General features: G+C 35.5%; 2 protein-coding genes across 10 annotated transcripts in view; both read left to right on the plus strand.

Moving 5' to 3' along the window:
• The window catches only part of Ntan1 (N-terminal amidohydrolase 1), a 108,157-nt gene extending 102,806 nt beyond the window's left edge, over positions 1–5,351 (plus strand). For 7 of the 8 annotated variants that reach the window (XM_074091271.1, XM_074091274.1, XM_074091272.1 and 4 more), the window contains 3 exons: positions 2,573–2,796; positions 3,490–3,651; positions 4,269–5,351. In XM_074091271.1, coding sequence (XP_073947372.1) covers positions 2,573–2,796; positions 3,490–3,651; positions 4,269–4,394 — 512 coding nt within the window. In that variant the 3' untranslated portion in view covers positions 4,395–5,351. The remainder of the gene's footprint in view (positions 1–2,572; positions 2,797–3,489; positions 3,652–4,268) is intronic. The other variant, XM_074091269.1, reaches the window with a different exon arrangement.
• Positions 5,352–8,157: 2,806 nt separating this feature from the next.
• LOC141430531 (uncharacterized) lies at positions 8,158–15,936 on the plus strand. 2 transcript variants are annotated; one of them, XM_074091277.1, is made up of 2 exons: positions 8,158–8,501; positions 12,793–15,936. In XM_074091277.1, the coding sequence occupies exons 1-2, from the start codon at positions 8,480–8,482 to the stop codon at positions 13,101–13,103; spliced, it is 333 nt and encodes a 110-aa protein (XP_073947378.1). In that variant the 5' UTR covers positions 8,158–8,479; the 3' UTR covers positions 13,104–15,936. The 2 variants fall into 2 exon arrangements, with proteins under 2 accessions (XP_073947378.1, XP_073947377.1); XM_074091276.1 differs by lacking the exon at positions 8,158–8,501 and adding an exon at positions 10,277–10,449.
• The last annotated feature ends 1,398 nt before the right edge of the window (positions 15,937–17,334 follow it).

Below are 17,334 nucleotides of genomic sequence, written 5' to 3' on the forward strand. Positions count from 1 at the left end.
AGATATCTAGAATTTTGTACGGAACGGAACTTTGGCCGGCTTTTTGAATTATATATCTACCTAAATGATTCCCTAATATAAATTCATCGCATACTTTAGGTAATATCCTGTGTAAGCTTCTTACGCACGCTTTTGCGCTCAACTTCGCACATAAATGTGATCATCTATCTATTCGTTTTATAGCATTTACCTTGAGTGGACTCTGTGGAAATAATTTGCGCAGTAAAATTAATAATTGGGCAGTTAACTCACCGCAATATTGACTACTATATTATTTACGGCCATACTTCGGTTAGTTTCAGTACCTAATATTATTTTTAATTAGTTGACTTAAAACTTGTCGATTATTTTTATGAGTTAACTCATAAAAGTGTCACATAAGAGTCATTCGTTAGCCGTTTGCTTCGAAGAGTAACAAAGTCTGTATCCTGTATCTATTGGGACATACTTACCTATACATTTCGTGTTTGCAATTTACAACTGCCACTGTCAAAGTGACGTTTCATTGTTTACATTTATTGCATCGTTTATTGCACGAAATTACAATACTTATAGGTTTTGTTAGTTAGTAGTTTCCGCTTGTGTATTGATTTAAAAATGAAGCATTTATTTATCGCAAAGGTCACATTTGTTTGTTTGTCAGAGTGCCAGCGCCGCGAAATATGTACGTAGGCGGAGAGTGATTCTAATTGTTGAGCTGCAGAAAAACTACCTACATTTTATAGCTGTATTTATGTACGGTCGAATAGGCTAATTGTTCTTGCACTAAGAAGATTGAGATAGGTGTTTCATTATTTACGTCGTTGAGATATGGCATGCCGGGGTATGGGTGATGCGATGTAGTATTTCTAGGAATGATTAAACCTTAGTCCTATTTTTTTGCGCCCATTGATTTTGAAAAGGAAAAAACATTTTGTATACCTACAAGCTCTTTTGCTGACTCGTACTTTTTGCACGCTTGTTGTGTCAGATATTGGTGCTGGCGCCTGTGCCATTAGTTTCCTTATCCTGAATTATATTTAATTAATTATTCAATATTGACTTGCCATCTAAAGAAGCTTGGTAAGCGGAAGCCCTCATGCGCCGATTAGGTACCAAAGGAAACCATTAATATAAATATATTAAGTAGTTAAGTTATGTAAAAATGATGAAAAGAAAAATGTAAATGTTTATTTTCTCCATAATCATTTGGGCTCCACAGAAAACCAGCGTTACTGCACATAATGTGCGGCAACACATGCTGAGTGGAGACCCTTTTTGGTATCCTGCCGTGTCACCAAGTAACATAGTTTTAGTGCTAGTTCTAGTCTTAGTTTTAGGTGGTACTTATGGAGCCAAAATAAACCTTTCTTTCTTTCTTTCTTTCATAATTGCAGGCACGCTGCCACGCTGTATGTTTTAAAAAGTAGCATGTGGCAGCAAGATTTTAATTAGGTAGTAGACTCTGATGAACTAAGAAACGAATGAAAACGAAACGAAGAACCTTTGAGAAACCTTGTTTTTTAAACATTTTTAAATTGTCAAGGATGAAAAATATGACTACCTACTTAATTGTAAAGAAACTATGGAATAGAAATCCCTGAACTTAAGAATAAGTCTATGAACAAATTACAACATATTTTTTTGCCATCGCCGTCACTAATTTGCAAGACAAAGTATTTATTGATGTAGTGTAGTTTCGGTCCATTAGGTGCTGATAGATTTAACATTCTTGGCAACTAAAATGAAACACATAAGTATACAAGTATATAGGTATTTTATCTCTGTTTGAATAGATAGACAAAGTTCTAAATGCGATTTTATAATGAAATCAAGTACTAAGATTGGGTCATTTGGATTATTCGTGGTAGTTCCTTTGGCTGTTCCTTCGACGGAACTATTGCGGTGTTTTTTTTCGAACTGGTTCCTTCAGAAGACTTGAAGGAAAGACTGCGTTTATTTTTTCGCCTTTGTTCTTTTCGCAGTAGCACCTTTAGTTCTTGCTCCATATTCTCTGGTGAAAGAACTAATAATCAATTGTTCGTACTCATATATCATCATCATCAACCGGAAGATGTTCACAGTTAAACAAAGGATTATCCCTTAGAAAACGCCACAATAAATGATATCTCAACACTTACATCCACCGGTTACTCGCTACTCTCTTGATATCATCAGTCCACCTAACAGGAGGCCTACCAACGCCTCGCCGTCCAGTTCGGTGCGTGGCGCCACTCGAGAACCTTTCTCCACCAATGGTTATCTGTTCTTCGAGCAACGTGGCCCACACATTGCCATTTCAAGTTGCAAATTCTTTGAACTATATCAGTTACTTTACAACGTACAGTTCGTCTGCATCATATCAGCCGTAGGACGTCCACTGTTGAACATAGGCCTCCCCCATGTACTCCTAGTTTTTCATGAGGGCAGGAGGTTTCCATTCCAATGCTCGCCACGCTTGGTAAGCAGGTTGGCGAGTGCAGTTTTGGATGCACGGTTGCCCAGACGACGCTGCCCATCCGGCATTACGTACAGTACAGTTGATGATTATCCCTTCACTTACCTTACAGTACCCAGCATTATCTTCTTCCAGTATCATTTCACCGGCTATCAGTGGAAATCGACCTGACCCTGGCATGCTGCTGCGAGCTCAACACGGCGCTCAACGGCGGCTCGGCGGCTCCGCTCGTCACCGGCGTCGGCGTCGACATCCGCGCCGGGGACCTGTTCCCGGCGACCTTCCCTGACAAGGGGCCCGAGCTGCCTCTGAGGGGCGCCCGGACTATCACTGGAGGCCCGAACTCTTCACAGGCAAGCGTTAGTTTCTATGTAAAATAATACTACTATATAGGTAATAGTCCCTCAGAGTTTTTTTTGTCTGATTGAAGACATGAGATCGAATAGGTTTAGGATAACTGACAGATTTTTACTGGGGCCCCGAACTCAGTTTTTGTTTCTGTATAAAACTTAGAAGAACTACTTACTTGTAGGTTGTCGTTCTCAGGTCAGTATATTTTTTTGTCTAGTTGGAAACATCAGACTACTACGTTCAGGGCAAGGTCCTAAGCTGCCTCTTAGGGATGCCTGGACTACCACTAGAGACCGCGTATTTGACTAGGGCCCGTTTAATAACCCGAAGTGTCAGTTCATATCATAACTGCCCCTGGTGTGTCAGTAAAACATCGATGAGAGCAATCAGACCTTTACTATGTGGTTTGGTTATTTCAGCCGTGTTACTGTCATTTTATTTGTCATTTGAAGGTATTGAATAAATCTTAGGGCTGAAAGATGGTAGCGAATACGATAAAGTATTGTTGATAATAAATGTAAAAGCCAGAAATCATCCACTGTCGAAAAAAAGCCTCCCTGTTATCCGCAACTATCGCGATGTTGTCGGTCCACTTTAGTGGCGGCCTTTCAACGCTGAATACCTTCCCGTTCTTGATCGCCTCTCGAGAACCTTTCGTCCCCAACGGTCCTTCGAGCCTAAAGACAACTCTGTATTTCCAGGTCCTAGATATCTACGATAACACAGTAGGAATGCTGCGTATCGGTCCTTTTAACTACGACCCATTGCGAGGCGTAGATCTCTGGCTGGAGCAGTCTGATGACTTCATACTGCAGCATCTCAGCACCACGCCGGCGGTCGAACCGCCGCACTTTGTGCATCATGTAAGTATAGTCTGAAATTGAAAGAAAGAAAGAAAGAAATTAATCATTTATTGCCACAAAATAAAAAAATGAAAATCAGTAAACAATTTTTTTTGTGGCAAAAGGAGCGGACGCAGCATTTGCTGCGAGTGCAAGCGTAAGCCTGCATTGCGCAGCGCTGATTTACAGTCCTCCCCCCTCCTCGCACTCAGTACAGCTTTAGCAAATAGCGGGTAGACTTAATTAATTAACTGCACCAGCTTTAAAGCGAGTTGTATCGACTACTAACAGTTCGCACGAGATAGCGCTAAAAAAAATCTTCTCAGACGTAGGTAGTCGTAAGCAATTGAAGCAACTAGCTAGTTATTAAACAAATAAGTTTGCCGAACGATAATCCCTGTATTATGTTTTTTTTTCATGACATTTTTTTCTTTAATATTATACTGTAGTTTTTATTTGTAATTATTTAGTATGAAAAAAGTACTTTCTGACAAGTTTCTTGCGGCGCATTCTTTTTGGCAATGATGGTATTTCCAAAAGCGCTGGTAGTTTAAAAAAAATACCTGTCAAAGTGCCCATTGCGGCCTATTTACAGAATAAATCATTTGAATTTTGAAACTAAATTCGTCTTTTTCCAGATCCGTTCTACGCTAAAGTTTATCCAGCAACACCCGTTCCCAGCGGTAACGGTGTTCCCCGAGAACCGACCGCACTACTACCGGCGCGACGAACAAAGCGGATGTTGGACTCCTGTACGATTCTAAGCCTTCACAACGTTATTACAGTGCCAGAAATACTTCTGTCTGACACGCGGGTGCTCACGATCGCAATCACCATCTCATTCTGCCCTCATCGTACACCGTGTGACAGAAAGAAGTACAGAAAACACAGACCTTATATCGAGATAGACGAATAGAACGCTTCAAACTGTATGAGAACCTAGCGTGTCAAATTTTTCGTACCCACGATGATCTCACGAGTGAGATTTAGTGATGGGAAATCAAGACCGCACGGTACCGATTCAAAGGTGCGCGGAACCGATTCAAAGGCGTGCCGCGTTTTCAAAGCGTATCGCGCATTTAGGTCGGACAAAACTTTGACCATGGATCAAACTTTTTACACGCAAGGTAGGTAAACTCTTACGGTCTATCTCGATATAAGGTCTGTGGCTGAAAACGATTGATTCTAAGTGCGTTACACAATAAGCCCTCAGAGGCCGTATTGCCTAACGTTTCTGATGCTCGCGATCGCAATCAAATAACAGTTTTGTAAGCGAAATCTGTCATTTGACAAAATTTTCCCATCTCTACACTGGAGATTGCTGATATGCTGGCCCTGAAAGCCCATCGTCAGACGTGCGGAATATCGCAATCGCATACACCACTTTATAAAGTTTGAAGGAAAGATCTAGTTGATATAAGATGGCGTTAGCCCTTTTAGGCCTGATCGAATGTGTTTTACAACTCCCTTGTATACCATAAGAGAAATCTTCCCAGTTGGGTTTTATGTCTGATGGAAAAGCTTTCATATCTATAACGTCTCGTTTTAAAACCCGGGCGAGGTACTTCTTTTATCATTCGAGACTATTGTTATGGTTGTTTAGTCTCGCGTTAAACACTCTACTTTTCACTTTGAATGCGAGGAAAAAATACAATGTTCTGTTCAAAATTACAATATACTTTTTAAAAACGTACGCTCGACTAATGTACAGGCTATCTGTTTAAAATCGCGCGGTTTTTTCTTTTCTTTTATTGTTTATGAAGTGACGCTTTAAATGCTTGCATATTTAGCCAACAGTTTCAAAATTGAAAACTATTTTAAAACTAATTGGACTATGCATAATAAAATTAAATAATCCTTAATATAATTTAATAGATTCATATTCGTAATCATTAATTGTGTTTCACGAAATTAAATCGTGTTTTTTTTTATATTTTTGCACAGTTGTCATTTTGAGGTTATTCCACGCCCTAAAAGTCCTCCATTTACAAACACCGTGTTGGCTGTTTAGGGGTTTCCAACGTTAATAAAAAAAAAAACTTTAATCCCTAGATAATAAAAAGGAGTTTGTCCCGATATGCAGAGACTAAAGTAACATTTTATGAGCATGAGAAGTGAAAAAATAAGTAATAAAAAAATTTGCTACAGTTGTTTCAAGCCAGTGTCAAAATTAACAAAAAAACTTTCGCATTATACGAGTATGTTACAATTTATGTTCTTAGTCGAACACTCTTGGCAGAGTGGTTATGTGGTCGTGAAATGTCTGATAGGTGGGTAACCGGCCTTTGCGAGAATTTCTCTCTGAATTCCGCATTGTTGCATTTCGTTAAAGAAATCTTCAAAGATGATTTGGTGAGGTCTATCCATATTTTGGGTGATCGGACATGATAACGTTCATTTATTGTGTTATGATTATGAAGATTTTTTTTTAATCTTTTTGTATTTTTTATTTAAATTCCAAATTTTTATTACTTTTACGGTCATCCGGTTTTGATCATGCATTACTTAAAAACTGAGTTCTGTACCATATTAGAAATTTGCTATGACTTTGTGGATATTTATTTTTGACAATTCGTACTAAAAGAAAGTTCCAACCTTAATATGCACCTACTTACATAAATGTTATTGTGATAAATGAACTATTAGTACATAATAAAAAATATTGTACCTATGACATACTTTAATCGTCGAATAAACTGTCCAGTGGATGTTGTTTTTGCAGAAAAGAATGTTAAAAAAAAAATTGCAACAACTTGACATAAAACTGATGTATTTTAGTAGTATATGTGAAACTTCACTAATGTCAAATTGTAGCACTTTTTTGTAACATGTGTGATATAGAATTCTGAAATTTAGGGTATGCATTTAAATACATATATTCCTGTTTCTTTTAATAATTAAACGAAACAAGAAAAATTGATATAGTCACAGCAGCTATGAAATATCATTACATTTTTTTTTCTATTTAAAAAGCTCAAAAAAAACCGAGGAAAAGTCAGGACTATGATCTGTATGACCTGTAATCCCTTTACCTTTGCCATTAAGTACGAGGCTGGCTCTAGACTTGGGGCCTGTTTCACCACTTGTCGACTAACTTTAAGTGTCAGATAAAAATAATGCGGTCTTTGTTTATTAGGACAAAACAAACAGAGACGGCATCATTGATATCCGTCACTTAAAGTTAGTCGGCAAGTGGTGAAACAGGCCCTTACAGTAACTTTGCACAATATTCTTACAGTGCAATGAAAAAAAGTGCAATAAAACAAATTCATTGCACAAATTTGTGCAACTTTATCAATAATAACCTTAAATAGTCAACATTACGTTACTCGTAATATTGTGCAATAAACGATCGTTTAGGGCCGGTCAAAAATAAGAACGAAAATGTGGAGAGTAGGTTAGAATGGTATGGTTGACATTTAAAGTGTACACGTGGGTATCGTCGAACCCAGGAGCGGTAGTTCCAGTAAAAATATTTTGTTGTGTGTAAATAATTTGACACGAATGCATTGTTAATTATTATCTTGTATATTTTGGCTCACCATGACTTTGTATGTACCTTCCAACTACATAATAATAATATATTATGTTAATTTAGTACATCACAACTGTCACAAATATAATGTGACAAACTATAAATATAGTTACATTGATTTTCCGCATAATAGTACTGTAAGTTATGCCAACCTAGCACATGGAAATTGCCAGTAATTTCATTTATTTAAGTACACGAGATATGTTTCTTGTAAATAATTTTAATGAACAAGTAGTTGTAATTTATCTAGTTATTGACGTTAATAGTTATTGTTTTGCGAATTATAATGAATATATTGAAAGTTCAAAAGTTGTACGCGTTTTTTTTTTATTTGTAAGTAAAACTTCCGGTTAGCTTCTTACAATAGGGTTCTGTACCACATAGATAACGTAAATAAAAGAATTTCGAATATGGTGCCAACTGAGGGTAAAATAAATAGATAAAAGATATGAAAAGGCTTTCGGTTGCGAAAGTATCACTTCACAACCTTGTGTTTCCTCACAATGTTTTCCTAAATAACAAAAAAGTTTTTTTTCAACGTGTTTTAAAAAGGCATCGTCCCCCCACCCTTTATCTCCGACTGAGAACACCTAGAGGCTAGAGGCGTAAAGTAAAATGAAATAAAACACAGAAAAACCTAGTTCTTAGGGTCGGGTCGGGAACGGTGACTCGGTCGGGTACACCGACTCGCGCTGAATATAAATTATAGTTTTAATTAAATATTACATAGTCGAGCCACTGTGTACTGTTAGAGTCTCTCTGTGTACCACGGGTCAAGTCACCGTACCCCAGTACCGGTACACAGTGGCTCAATACCCTTCCTTTTAAAAAAAAAACATTGTCTGACTACTTTATTATTATATTGATCGAAAAACTGAGAATGCAGGGTATAAATTAAATAACTAAAGTATGCACAACATTTACGTCCTAGTCACTGTTCCCGACCCGACCCTATAGGTACTTATATAATTGCAGAAAACCTTAGTAGTGGCAAATGGCTGTACCTGTACCTATATTGTGTGCATCAGACGGAACAATTTTTTTACATTCCTTGTGCCTACAACGTAGTGGTTATATTCTCTTTGGCTAAGCCTACCGTCCCCTCATTTTACTCATTGTTGCAGTGTATTTTTTTATAACTTTGTTCTATAAAGCTAGCAACACCTCACGAATTTGTTTACCTTTTTAAAATCGCCAAAACTGATAAAATCAGTAAAGCTAAAGATGTTTACAAAAAGTGTCGTCGCAGAATGTGTGAAAGAAATGTTATACTTTAAAGTGGCAATTCAGTTTCTGATTGTAACATAGTTCAAAATGGGACCACGCGTTTTACTGAGTAAGTACTTGCCTTAAGTATTTTGACGAATTGATGTGAGAGTGCGAGTAATTTTGCCAGCTGTTATGAACAAGCCAAAAAGAATATAATCACTATACTGGAGACATTCTAGTACTCTATACTCCGTTTAATTTAAGGTTTGAATTACGGTCAAATTGTAACACACGTTTCTTGATATTTCGTACAGAATTCTACATGTACATTTATTAGCGTTATTTATTATATTTTTATTATAGAAGTTCACACAATTTTAAATAGTTCCGTTGTTTCATTTAAAAAAGTGTGCAAATTTTACCGTTAAGTTTCAAATGTTAAAATATATGGAGTACATAGGTAGTGAACTATTGTCGCAAAAACGTTAACAAAACTTCTTCAATATATTTAGTTTTTTGTACACAAATGATTAACTTCGTGTCCAGTTGTATTCACTTTTCAGCTTTTCTACTCAATTTCACTGAAGGTAGATGAGATTCAAATTTTACATTTACCTCTAATATTGAAATAAAATTTCCAAAACACAAAATTTTAACAAAAACAAAATCACTTAAGTATAGTTTCCCCAATTTTTATGCGTTACTTTAATTGCGCTTTAACCCTAAAATTAATGTGGAAATTTCATTGAATGCAAGTAAGAACCTTTTTTTAAGTCAAAATAAAAATATTTTTATTTAATTTATTTCAGCTGTAATAATTTAATTTCTTCTCAACACAAAAATCTACTCCTTATTAAAAAAAAAAAAAAACAAGAATCTGGCAAGAAAATCCCACGAAAATCCACTGTTTGGGACTTAGGTCTAGTAGGTTTTGCCGTTGTACGGTAAAAAAAAACTAGAAAACGAAATATGAGACGTAATGGTGGATGAACAATGACCAAAAAAAAACCAATCTATATTAATTAATCCTTTGATGAACGATACTACGAATTTAACAAATTGCTAGTATCATTGCTAGTATCATCTATCAACTTTTTTGCTTAATGGCAACCGGTAGCTTTAGGTTAGCAACCATTACTACCAATGGCACCTTATGTACTTCACTTTTCACACACTTTTCATACCTAATACCTACGCTCGGCGGTCGCTCTAATAAGGTTGTCAACGTGATGTCAACAAGTTGTCAACTATGGCTTATGCACAAATGTGCACAAAAAAAAACCTTCGCGGTAGTGGCACTCATATTTAGTTGTTTGATTTATTGATGAGAATGAAACGGGATGAATGGAAATAGAAATGAATAACTAAAATATTTTAATTTTAATGTCATTGTTATATTACAAACAAATTTGTCACAGAAAATATCTTGCGACGATTTCGTTATTGGCGAAATGCATGATTATTTAATTTAAACGAGGAGTTGGAGATTTAGGGCCTGTTTCACCACTTGTCGACGTACTTTAAGTGTGAGATAAAAGAAAAGCCGTCATTGAACAAAACAAACAGATGGCATCACCAGAAAATCAATCTCCATACAAGTGCGCTCGAGCAACGCACACATACAGTGCTCACGGACACGATATCTCGGAACGGTTGGTTGGGACCATGGATGGGACCAGCAGCAGCAGCAGGGCTACTACGAAACTCGAAGTTCGTAGCGTACCGTCCCTCTCGCTCTCGTATTAAATAGTATAAGTTTCAGAGGGACCGCACGACACGAACTTCGAGTTTCGTAGTTAGCCGAGCTGTGAACTACACACGAGCTCCAGTGTGACAACAGCTACAGTGTACAAAAAAGTTGGCAACACTCGAACTACAACATTTTCAATTTTTTTTGTCGATTTGACATTGACAACTGACTTTAGACTAGAAGTGTACGTACAGTTGTTTCTGTCGTAGTTTCACTAAGAAATAAAGGCAAAGTTTGATAGCAGTGTTATAAGTTTTAAAACTAGCTATAATGGATAAGCCGACCGTAACTGAGCAACCTCCTCCATATTACTCTGCAGCACCAGGTAAACAGCATTTTTATGAAACCATTCTGGTTGAATGTATGATTCACCTAAGATAAGCAATAGGCATTATTATGTTCTCATACTGCGCAATCGAAATCATGTCAATGCATAAAATACACCATAAAACTCTATTTGCTGCCGTTGGGACAGCGGTATGCCCCTTAGTAATTATTTAGTTACTTAGTGCCAGCCAATTAGAGATTGTTAAGAAAAAACTTGTTTGTTTGCGTATATTAAATTGTTATCATTGCATTCGTCAGCGTATCGATTGCACTTATCAAGCCCGGTGCTAATTAACATAAAATAACAAGTGTTTTCCATCCTATTTAGTATCCTTTTCATAAAAACTTAGCTCTATGTATATAGTCACCTTCAAGTTAATATTTTACTTGTTTCTAATAGGAATAAGCACCAAAAAGTTTTTTTCCTTTACATTTGCATTGCATTTTGTTAAGTGCAAAGTTCAATTTTGAATGCACAACCTTGTTTAAATATAAAATATGTGCAAAATAGATATTAATTCACAATAGTACTGGCCAGGAACCCTAAACTTTGTCAAATAGGAATCTGCTAGATTGAAGAAATAATTTTATTATGAACTACAGTATTTTTACCTTGCATTCCCATTGTACATTTTGTAGTTATTTTACATGGAACTAAGTAATACCTCAATCAATCAATTCAATGATTATGATTAGGGCCCGAAATTTAGCATGCAACTAATCATCATCATCAGGGAAGAGAGCACCGCTTTTTATCAATGTTATCAACAAATCAATATTAGTTTTTTTTTTAATTTATGTTGTAAGTTTAATACATATTGTCCAACCCGTGTGGTGTTGTGTTGGGTTAGATGTCACGCAATTTACATAAGTATACCAAATTTCAAGTCAATCTAACTACTGGAAGTTGGTCGAATTTAACTTGCAAGATTTGATTACAGGACAGACAGACAACAGGACAGGTGAAACTAAATAAAAGCTTGTAAAAAAAGGTCAAATTTAGGACCTTTACACTGTTCTAGTGCACATAAGTTTTTGGTAAAACAGTCATTTTTAATACAACCTTTTTTTTGCCGACTGTTCTTGTATTGTCACCCAAACTACATTTGCATACCAAATTTCAAATCAATGCCATTGACCGTTGCAGAGTTTGGTCCTATGGAGATGATCCTGGCCGGACTACCAGGATGTCACTATCAGATTATTGTATTGTCACGCAATTTACAGACAGAAACAACGGAACAGAACTTTATAATGCAATTGTTTTGTTTAGTCACCTTGAGAATCACATTCCTACATAACATAACACTTACATTTTTTATCTATGTATGATAATCACATTTTTTTTAATCAATTTGTTAGTCATTTTTAAAATTGTTAATATTTAATAGTTAATTAAATTTAGCTATCATTGAAATGTGATTCTTCGTTTTACCATTTTCTTACGTTCAGCTAGCTGATCTTTAAATGATCAGGTATTTTTAATTAAATTGTAATCAGCGTGAGGAACATAAATATTCAAATGAAAGCAGCACAAGTAACCTACTGCAACAGCCACTTACTACTACTTGCTATCTATAAGTATGCTGCCTCATAATGATAATGATTGATATGATAATGATAATGATAATGATAATGATAATGATAATGATAATGATAATGATAATGATAATGATAATGATAATGATAATGATGATAATGATAATGATAATGATAATGATAATGATAATGATAATGATAATGATAATGATAATGATAATGATAAATTTATTTGTCAAACATAGGTACAAAAACATCTTATTTAAATATTTCATAGAACTCTATGTTTTGCCGTTAGGCGTACAAATATTTTGCAGTTACACAAAAAATTCTAACAAATGATTAGGTACATGTCATAATCAATAATAGGTTTTTATTAACCACCTAATTAAAAGGATTTGTTGAATCAGGTGTTACTTTACCATGTTCTAACTATAAAGAAATATTTTTACAAGGAGGTTTATGGTTTTCAAGCATACATACATACATATTTATTTTTGTGCGTCTACGTCTTTGGTCCTCCTGTATCCTAAAGAGCTGGACAGTTTCAACTTATGAGCTATCATGAAATTTATTAAAACTGTCAAAGTAATGTCAAGCATACCTTTAATATTTTAAAATGGCGTCCACGTAAACCACGAGTGTAATATTATAGTTTAATTGGACTTTTACATCATGATGACGTTTATAAAAGGCTTTGCCGACCAACAGACGGGTCTGGGAAAACGTCTCGGATTTCCCCTTTGTTAATCAAAATGGAACTATGTAGCAAATTGTAATTAGGATTGTTGGTAATTTCCAGGGCCACCGCCGCAAGCGCAGCCAGCCGGAGCTCCGTACCCGCCCCCCCCTCCCGGGTACACGCCGTACGCCGGCGCAGCCGCTCCCCCTAACACGGGCTATCTACCCAACTATGGAGCCACCACCAACATCATCATACCGCCCCAAATCATCGCCGTCAACGCTTGTCCCGCCTGCCGAGTCGGCATTCTCGAAGAAGACTTCACGTGCCTCGGCATCCTGTGCGCCATCTTCTTCTTTCCCATCGGAATACTTTGCTGTCTCGCTCTCAGAAACCGACGGTGCACGAACTGCGGCGCTATGTTCGGATAAACGACCCCTGACTGAATATGACTTCGATACTTTCGATTGGATTCTTAACACGGTAGGTTAAATAAGTGCCTAAAATATTCAATTATGTGAGTTTATAAAGCTTGAAGATCCGTCCATTGATTCTTGAAGCTAAGGTATATACATTTCTTTAATTAATTAAGTCTAACAAGATTATAAGTACCTGCATGCATTACAATTTCTGTTGAACGGACTGATAAATTTGTAGAAACTCACGTTATTGTAATTTTAGTAAATACCTATTTCAGATACTTGACGGATGTGTCTGATTTAGTCAAAATGTAATATATGAGTCAGGCCAAAATGGCATTGCTGGTTTCTTATTGAATGATAATTGTCAGAATTTATTTTATTTCCTGTACATAGAAGCTAGCAAATATGAACAGCAATAAATTTCTATTTTTGTCCTGAATCACATTTTTATAACACCATGTTTGGCTTACGTATTTACACAAATGGTATTTAAAAATAACACCAAAGCTAAATTAGGTACATTAACCCGATAAAAACCAAAAAAACCAGTAAAAACCAGTTTGCTTTAAATGTTTCAATAATTAGTCAAAATAGATACAGATGATTTCGTTGAGAGTAACTTTTTCAGCATGGCAACATAAGATCAACAAATAAATGTAAAGAATAATATACTCAGCGGCACAAATTTGGCCCACACTTCATAAAAAAATACCGATTCTGTATGAATTTGAGGGCCAGATTTTTTGCCGCTCAGTATATATTTCAGTCAAAGAAAAAGAACATAATATGTACACAACACAAAGGATGCCAAAATTAAACATGAGCAATTCATGATTAGTATAGGCTGCTGATTATAATTAACTGTTTTGATAAATAATTATTTAAGAAAACCAGCGTGAAGTTAGTCGCGACGCGACTTAGAGTATAAACGAAAATTAACACGTTGGTTGCCATGATCATCATTGGTGGATCACGTAATCTTCTCTGTGAGGCTATGAGCATCACTGGTGGAATCAAAAACTTATTTTTCAGGGTATTGTTTTGGGGGCTTAATTTTATAACCTCAGTAATAGGGAAATGCTGTGAGCATCACCGGGGAATCACCAAATTTGTATGGGGCGTGGGAGCAACACTTTAGGTGAAGTATGATGGGCAGCCAACGTGTTAAAAGTGATTTAATGTATTGCTGTATTGAATGAAGTGATCAATAGTTAGTCAACTTCTTTGACTGTTCCACTCTTGTTTTGAATACATCTCGTCACACAATTGATTATCAAGATAAACACACAATCGTTGACTGAATGCGTAGTCGTCAACTGTGAATAAATTTAATATTAGCGTATCGGTGAATATATATCTTCCAAGCTGCAAATGCTGCAATACAAAATTACTGTAATTCTAACCAGCGTTAATCTGTAATGGTTATTAAGCCGTACACCGTTTTTAGTCCAATACGTTCTTTATATTGAATGTATATCCTGTTACGTTAATTTAAAAAGGAGATTCAACCTTTGAAAGCTAATGGAACGTATAATATGTAAACAAGAATAAAAATTTGATACAACATAATAAATGTTACGAAACTGTGTATGGGGCCCATATTCACCGCTCACAGGTGTCTAGGGCAAGGGCTCACAGTCTTTTCAATACGGCGTCTCTTTACAGGTTATATATTTTTTTGCAATGCCCTTGTAAAAGAAAATAGACATATGTAATTCTAGATGCCTATGCGCTACTAACAGTTTGGGAACTCCTGGTCTAGGAACCAAACGCGTATGAGAATTTACGTACAAATATTAGATCGCTATCGGTTTCGGATCATATGAAGTTAGCCGTCGAAAGAATAAGGTAACTTCAAACTGTTGGCATCTACGATACTAATCGTTACTTTAAAAAAAATCTCGCATCTAAAATCAATATGTCAACAAAATTGAACCTAAACGTAATGTTCATAAAGTTCACTCGAAAAAATTCTCTATTTTGAGTTTTGAGGTACGAGTTTTTTTTAAAGTAGTGACGTAATGTAACTTTAAATTTTTTCGAGAGTTTAAGTGAAACATTGCAACAGCAATGATAATATAAAAGTCGGGGAGCGACTCAGAATATTTGGTAATTAAAGGATGCCTTGTGTTGTGGTGGTTGGTTGGTTTTTATTGTTATTTCAATACGAATAGTGAATCACCAGAAGAACGGATATTATGGCTCCCTTACATCATAAGTTACCTTTTAGTAAAGTTAAAGGTATATGTCATATGTTATTCAGCAGTATACTTAAATTTGCGTTATGCGTTACAATAGGGCATAGTTGTAAGTGTATTTGCTAGATTTGTTTGATTTTTTTCGATTATAAAGCACATTTTATTGCCATTGTTGCGTGCCTTTATTTAGGGTTGTTTGTTGATGGATTTTATGAATTACTCCAGTAATATCAAAAATATTGCTTATAATATAACACCACCTTTGGCGCCTATCATATCTTTCTATGAGTCTGCAATTTTGGACAGGTATTGATTTCATAAAACATCAAGACAACTCTTTCTTTCGACATTATCCACCTATTTTATATGCCATTATTATTTTAATTTAGGATTATTAAACTGGAAAAAAAATACAGAAATTATTACATTATAAATTTTATAGAAAAAAGATAATATGTAGTTAATATTTTTATTCAATTATTTTCGTACATAATACGTGAATTTAAAGACGTACCTAAGGCACTGTGTTAAACGTGGGCACTTAATATTAAGTAGGGTATGTAGTGGTATCTATACAATAATATAAATAAATAAGATGATTGAATTTGTAAAGATTTATAAAATAAAAGTTTGAAATATTTTAACCATTGTTTTGTCGTGCAGTGCATCATATCCTTCTTCAAAAATTTCTCTTTTATTTTGCATTATGCTAATTTCTTATTCCTAAACGCCTTGCTATTTACCTGTTTATAGGTAAAATTTTTGTCACTTTATTTTTCACCAATAAGAAGCCAAACTTAAAGAAAACAGACATAAAAGTTTGTACGTATATATATTGTGGGAAATGTTATTACATTTATATCTTTAGAGGCCACATTCCATGTTGAGAAATCTTTGGAAGCTTCTGGTTTCTTTATATTGTGTAGTAAAGTCTTTATTGTACATAAAATACATGAAATTAACAAGATAATAAGATGTACAAAGGCGAACTTATCCCTTAAAGGGATCTCTTCCAGCTAACCTTTGAACGATATAAGGTACTAATGAGCTAGCTATAGCTTTGGTACAGTAGCTTATCTGTTTACTATTTACGCCTTATTAATATATAATATATCCAGGCATAGTGCATAATATAGTGACCACATAAACGTACACAAGTATTAGAACTTGATAAAATGTAAATATAGTAGTAGTACAAAATATAGAAGGTCACAAAATAGAAACCAACAATAAGTAAGGTATTTTCACATTGTTGGAACGCGGTATCTTAATAGAAACCCAACACAATAACCGTAGTACAATGTAATTAACTACAGCTATCCGAACTATTTGTACAATTTTCAACTCGATTGCCTTTGGGTCTGAAGTTCGAAGATAGCTGTAGTGAATAGCGCGAGTATCGGTTGCAAATGACGTAGAAAATCTACAGCTCCATCACCTTACTAGTGGACCGGGAAAATTATAACCGCAGCAGTTCAATGCTTTATTTAAGTGTTTTCCCAGAGATAAGACCAAGCTAGGTCGATTTGTCATCCCCGAAAACCCCCACTTACCAATAGAATAGAATTGCTTGTTCCACATCACCTCAGTGTCAAACGGCCCTTCTTTACCGTGGTACCATCGGATAGTACCATTGATGGTGCTACGGTGTTTTTTGGCCATAGTAGCATTGATGGTACCACAGACGCGCTGACGTTCGCGATCGCAATGATCCATCCTCGTCTTATGCCGTTTGAAAAAAAGTGGTGAAAACGATTGTGATTCCAAAGTGTAGTAGGTATTAATTAAGGCTTTTGTAAAAATAGTACCTATTTTATGCAACTGTACCATCAGCCAAATAAGTGGTCTATCAATTTTTAAACAAGTTCCTATCAAATGAATATGCCGCTATAAAGTCGAACTTTCAAGTTGATACACGTTTACATTATTGTTTTATGACATACAAACGATTAAGTCCGCCTTTGTACAAGTATCTCAAAGTTTGTCAATTGTGTTTTGTTTCTTTTTTTGTACAATAAAGAGTTTACATACATACATACATA

Source organism: Choristoneura fumiferana, chromosome 8 (genome assembly GCF_025370935.1).
Source record: "Choristoneura fumiferana chromosome 8, NRCan_CFum_1, whole genome shotgun sequence".
NCBI classification, from domain to species: Eukaryota; Metazoa; Arthropoda; class Insecta; order Lepidoptera; family Tortricidae; genus Choristoneura; species Choristoneura fumiferana.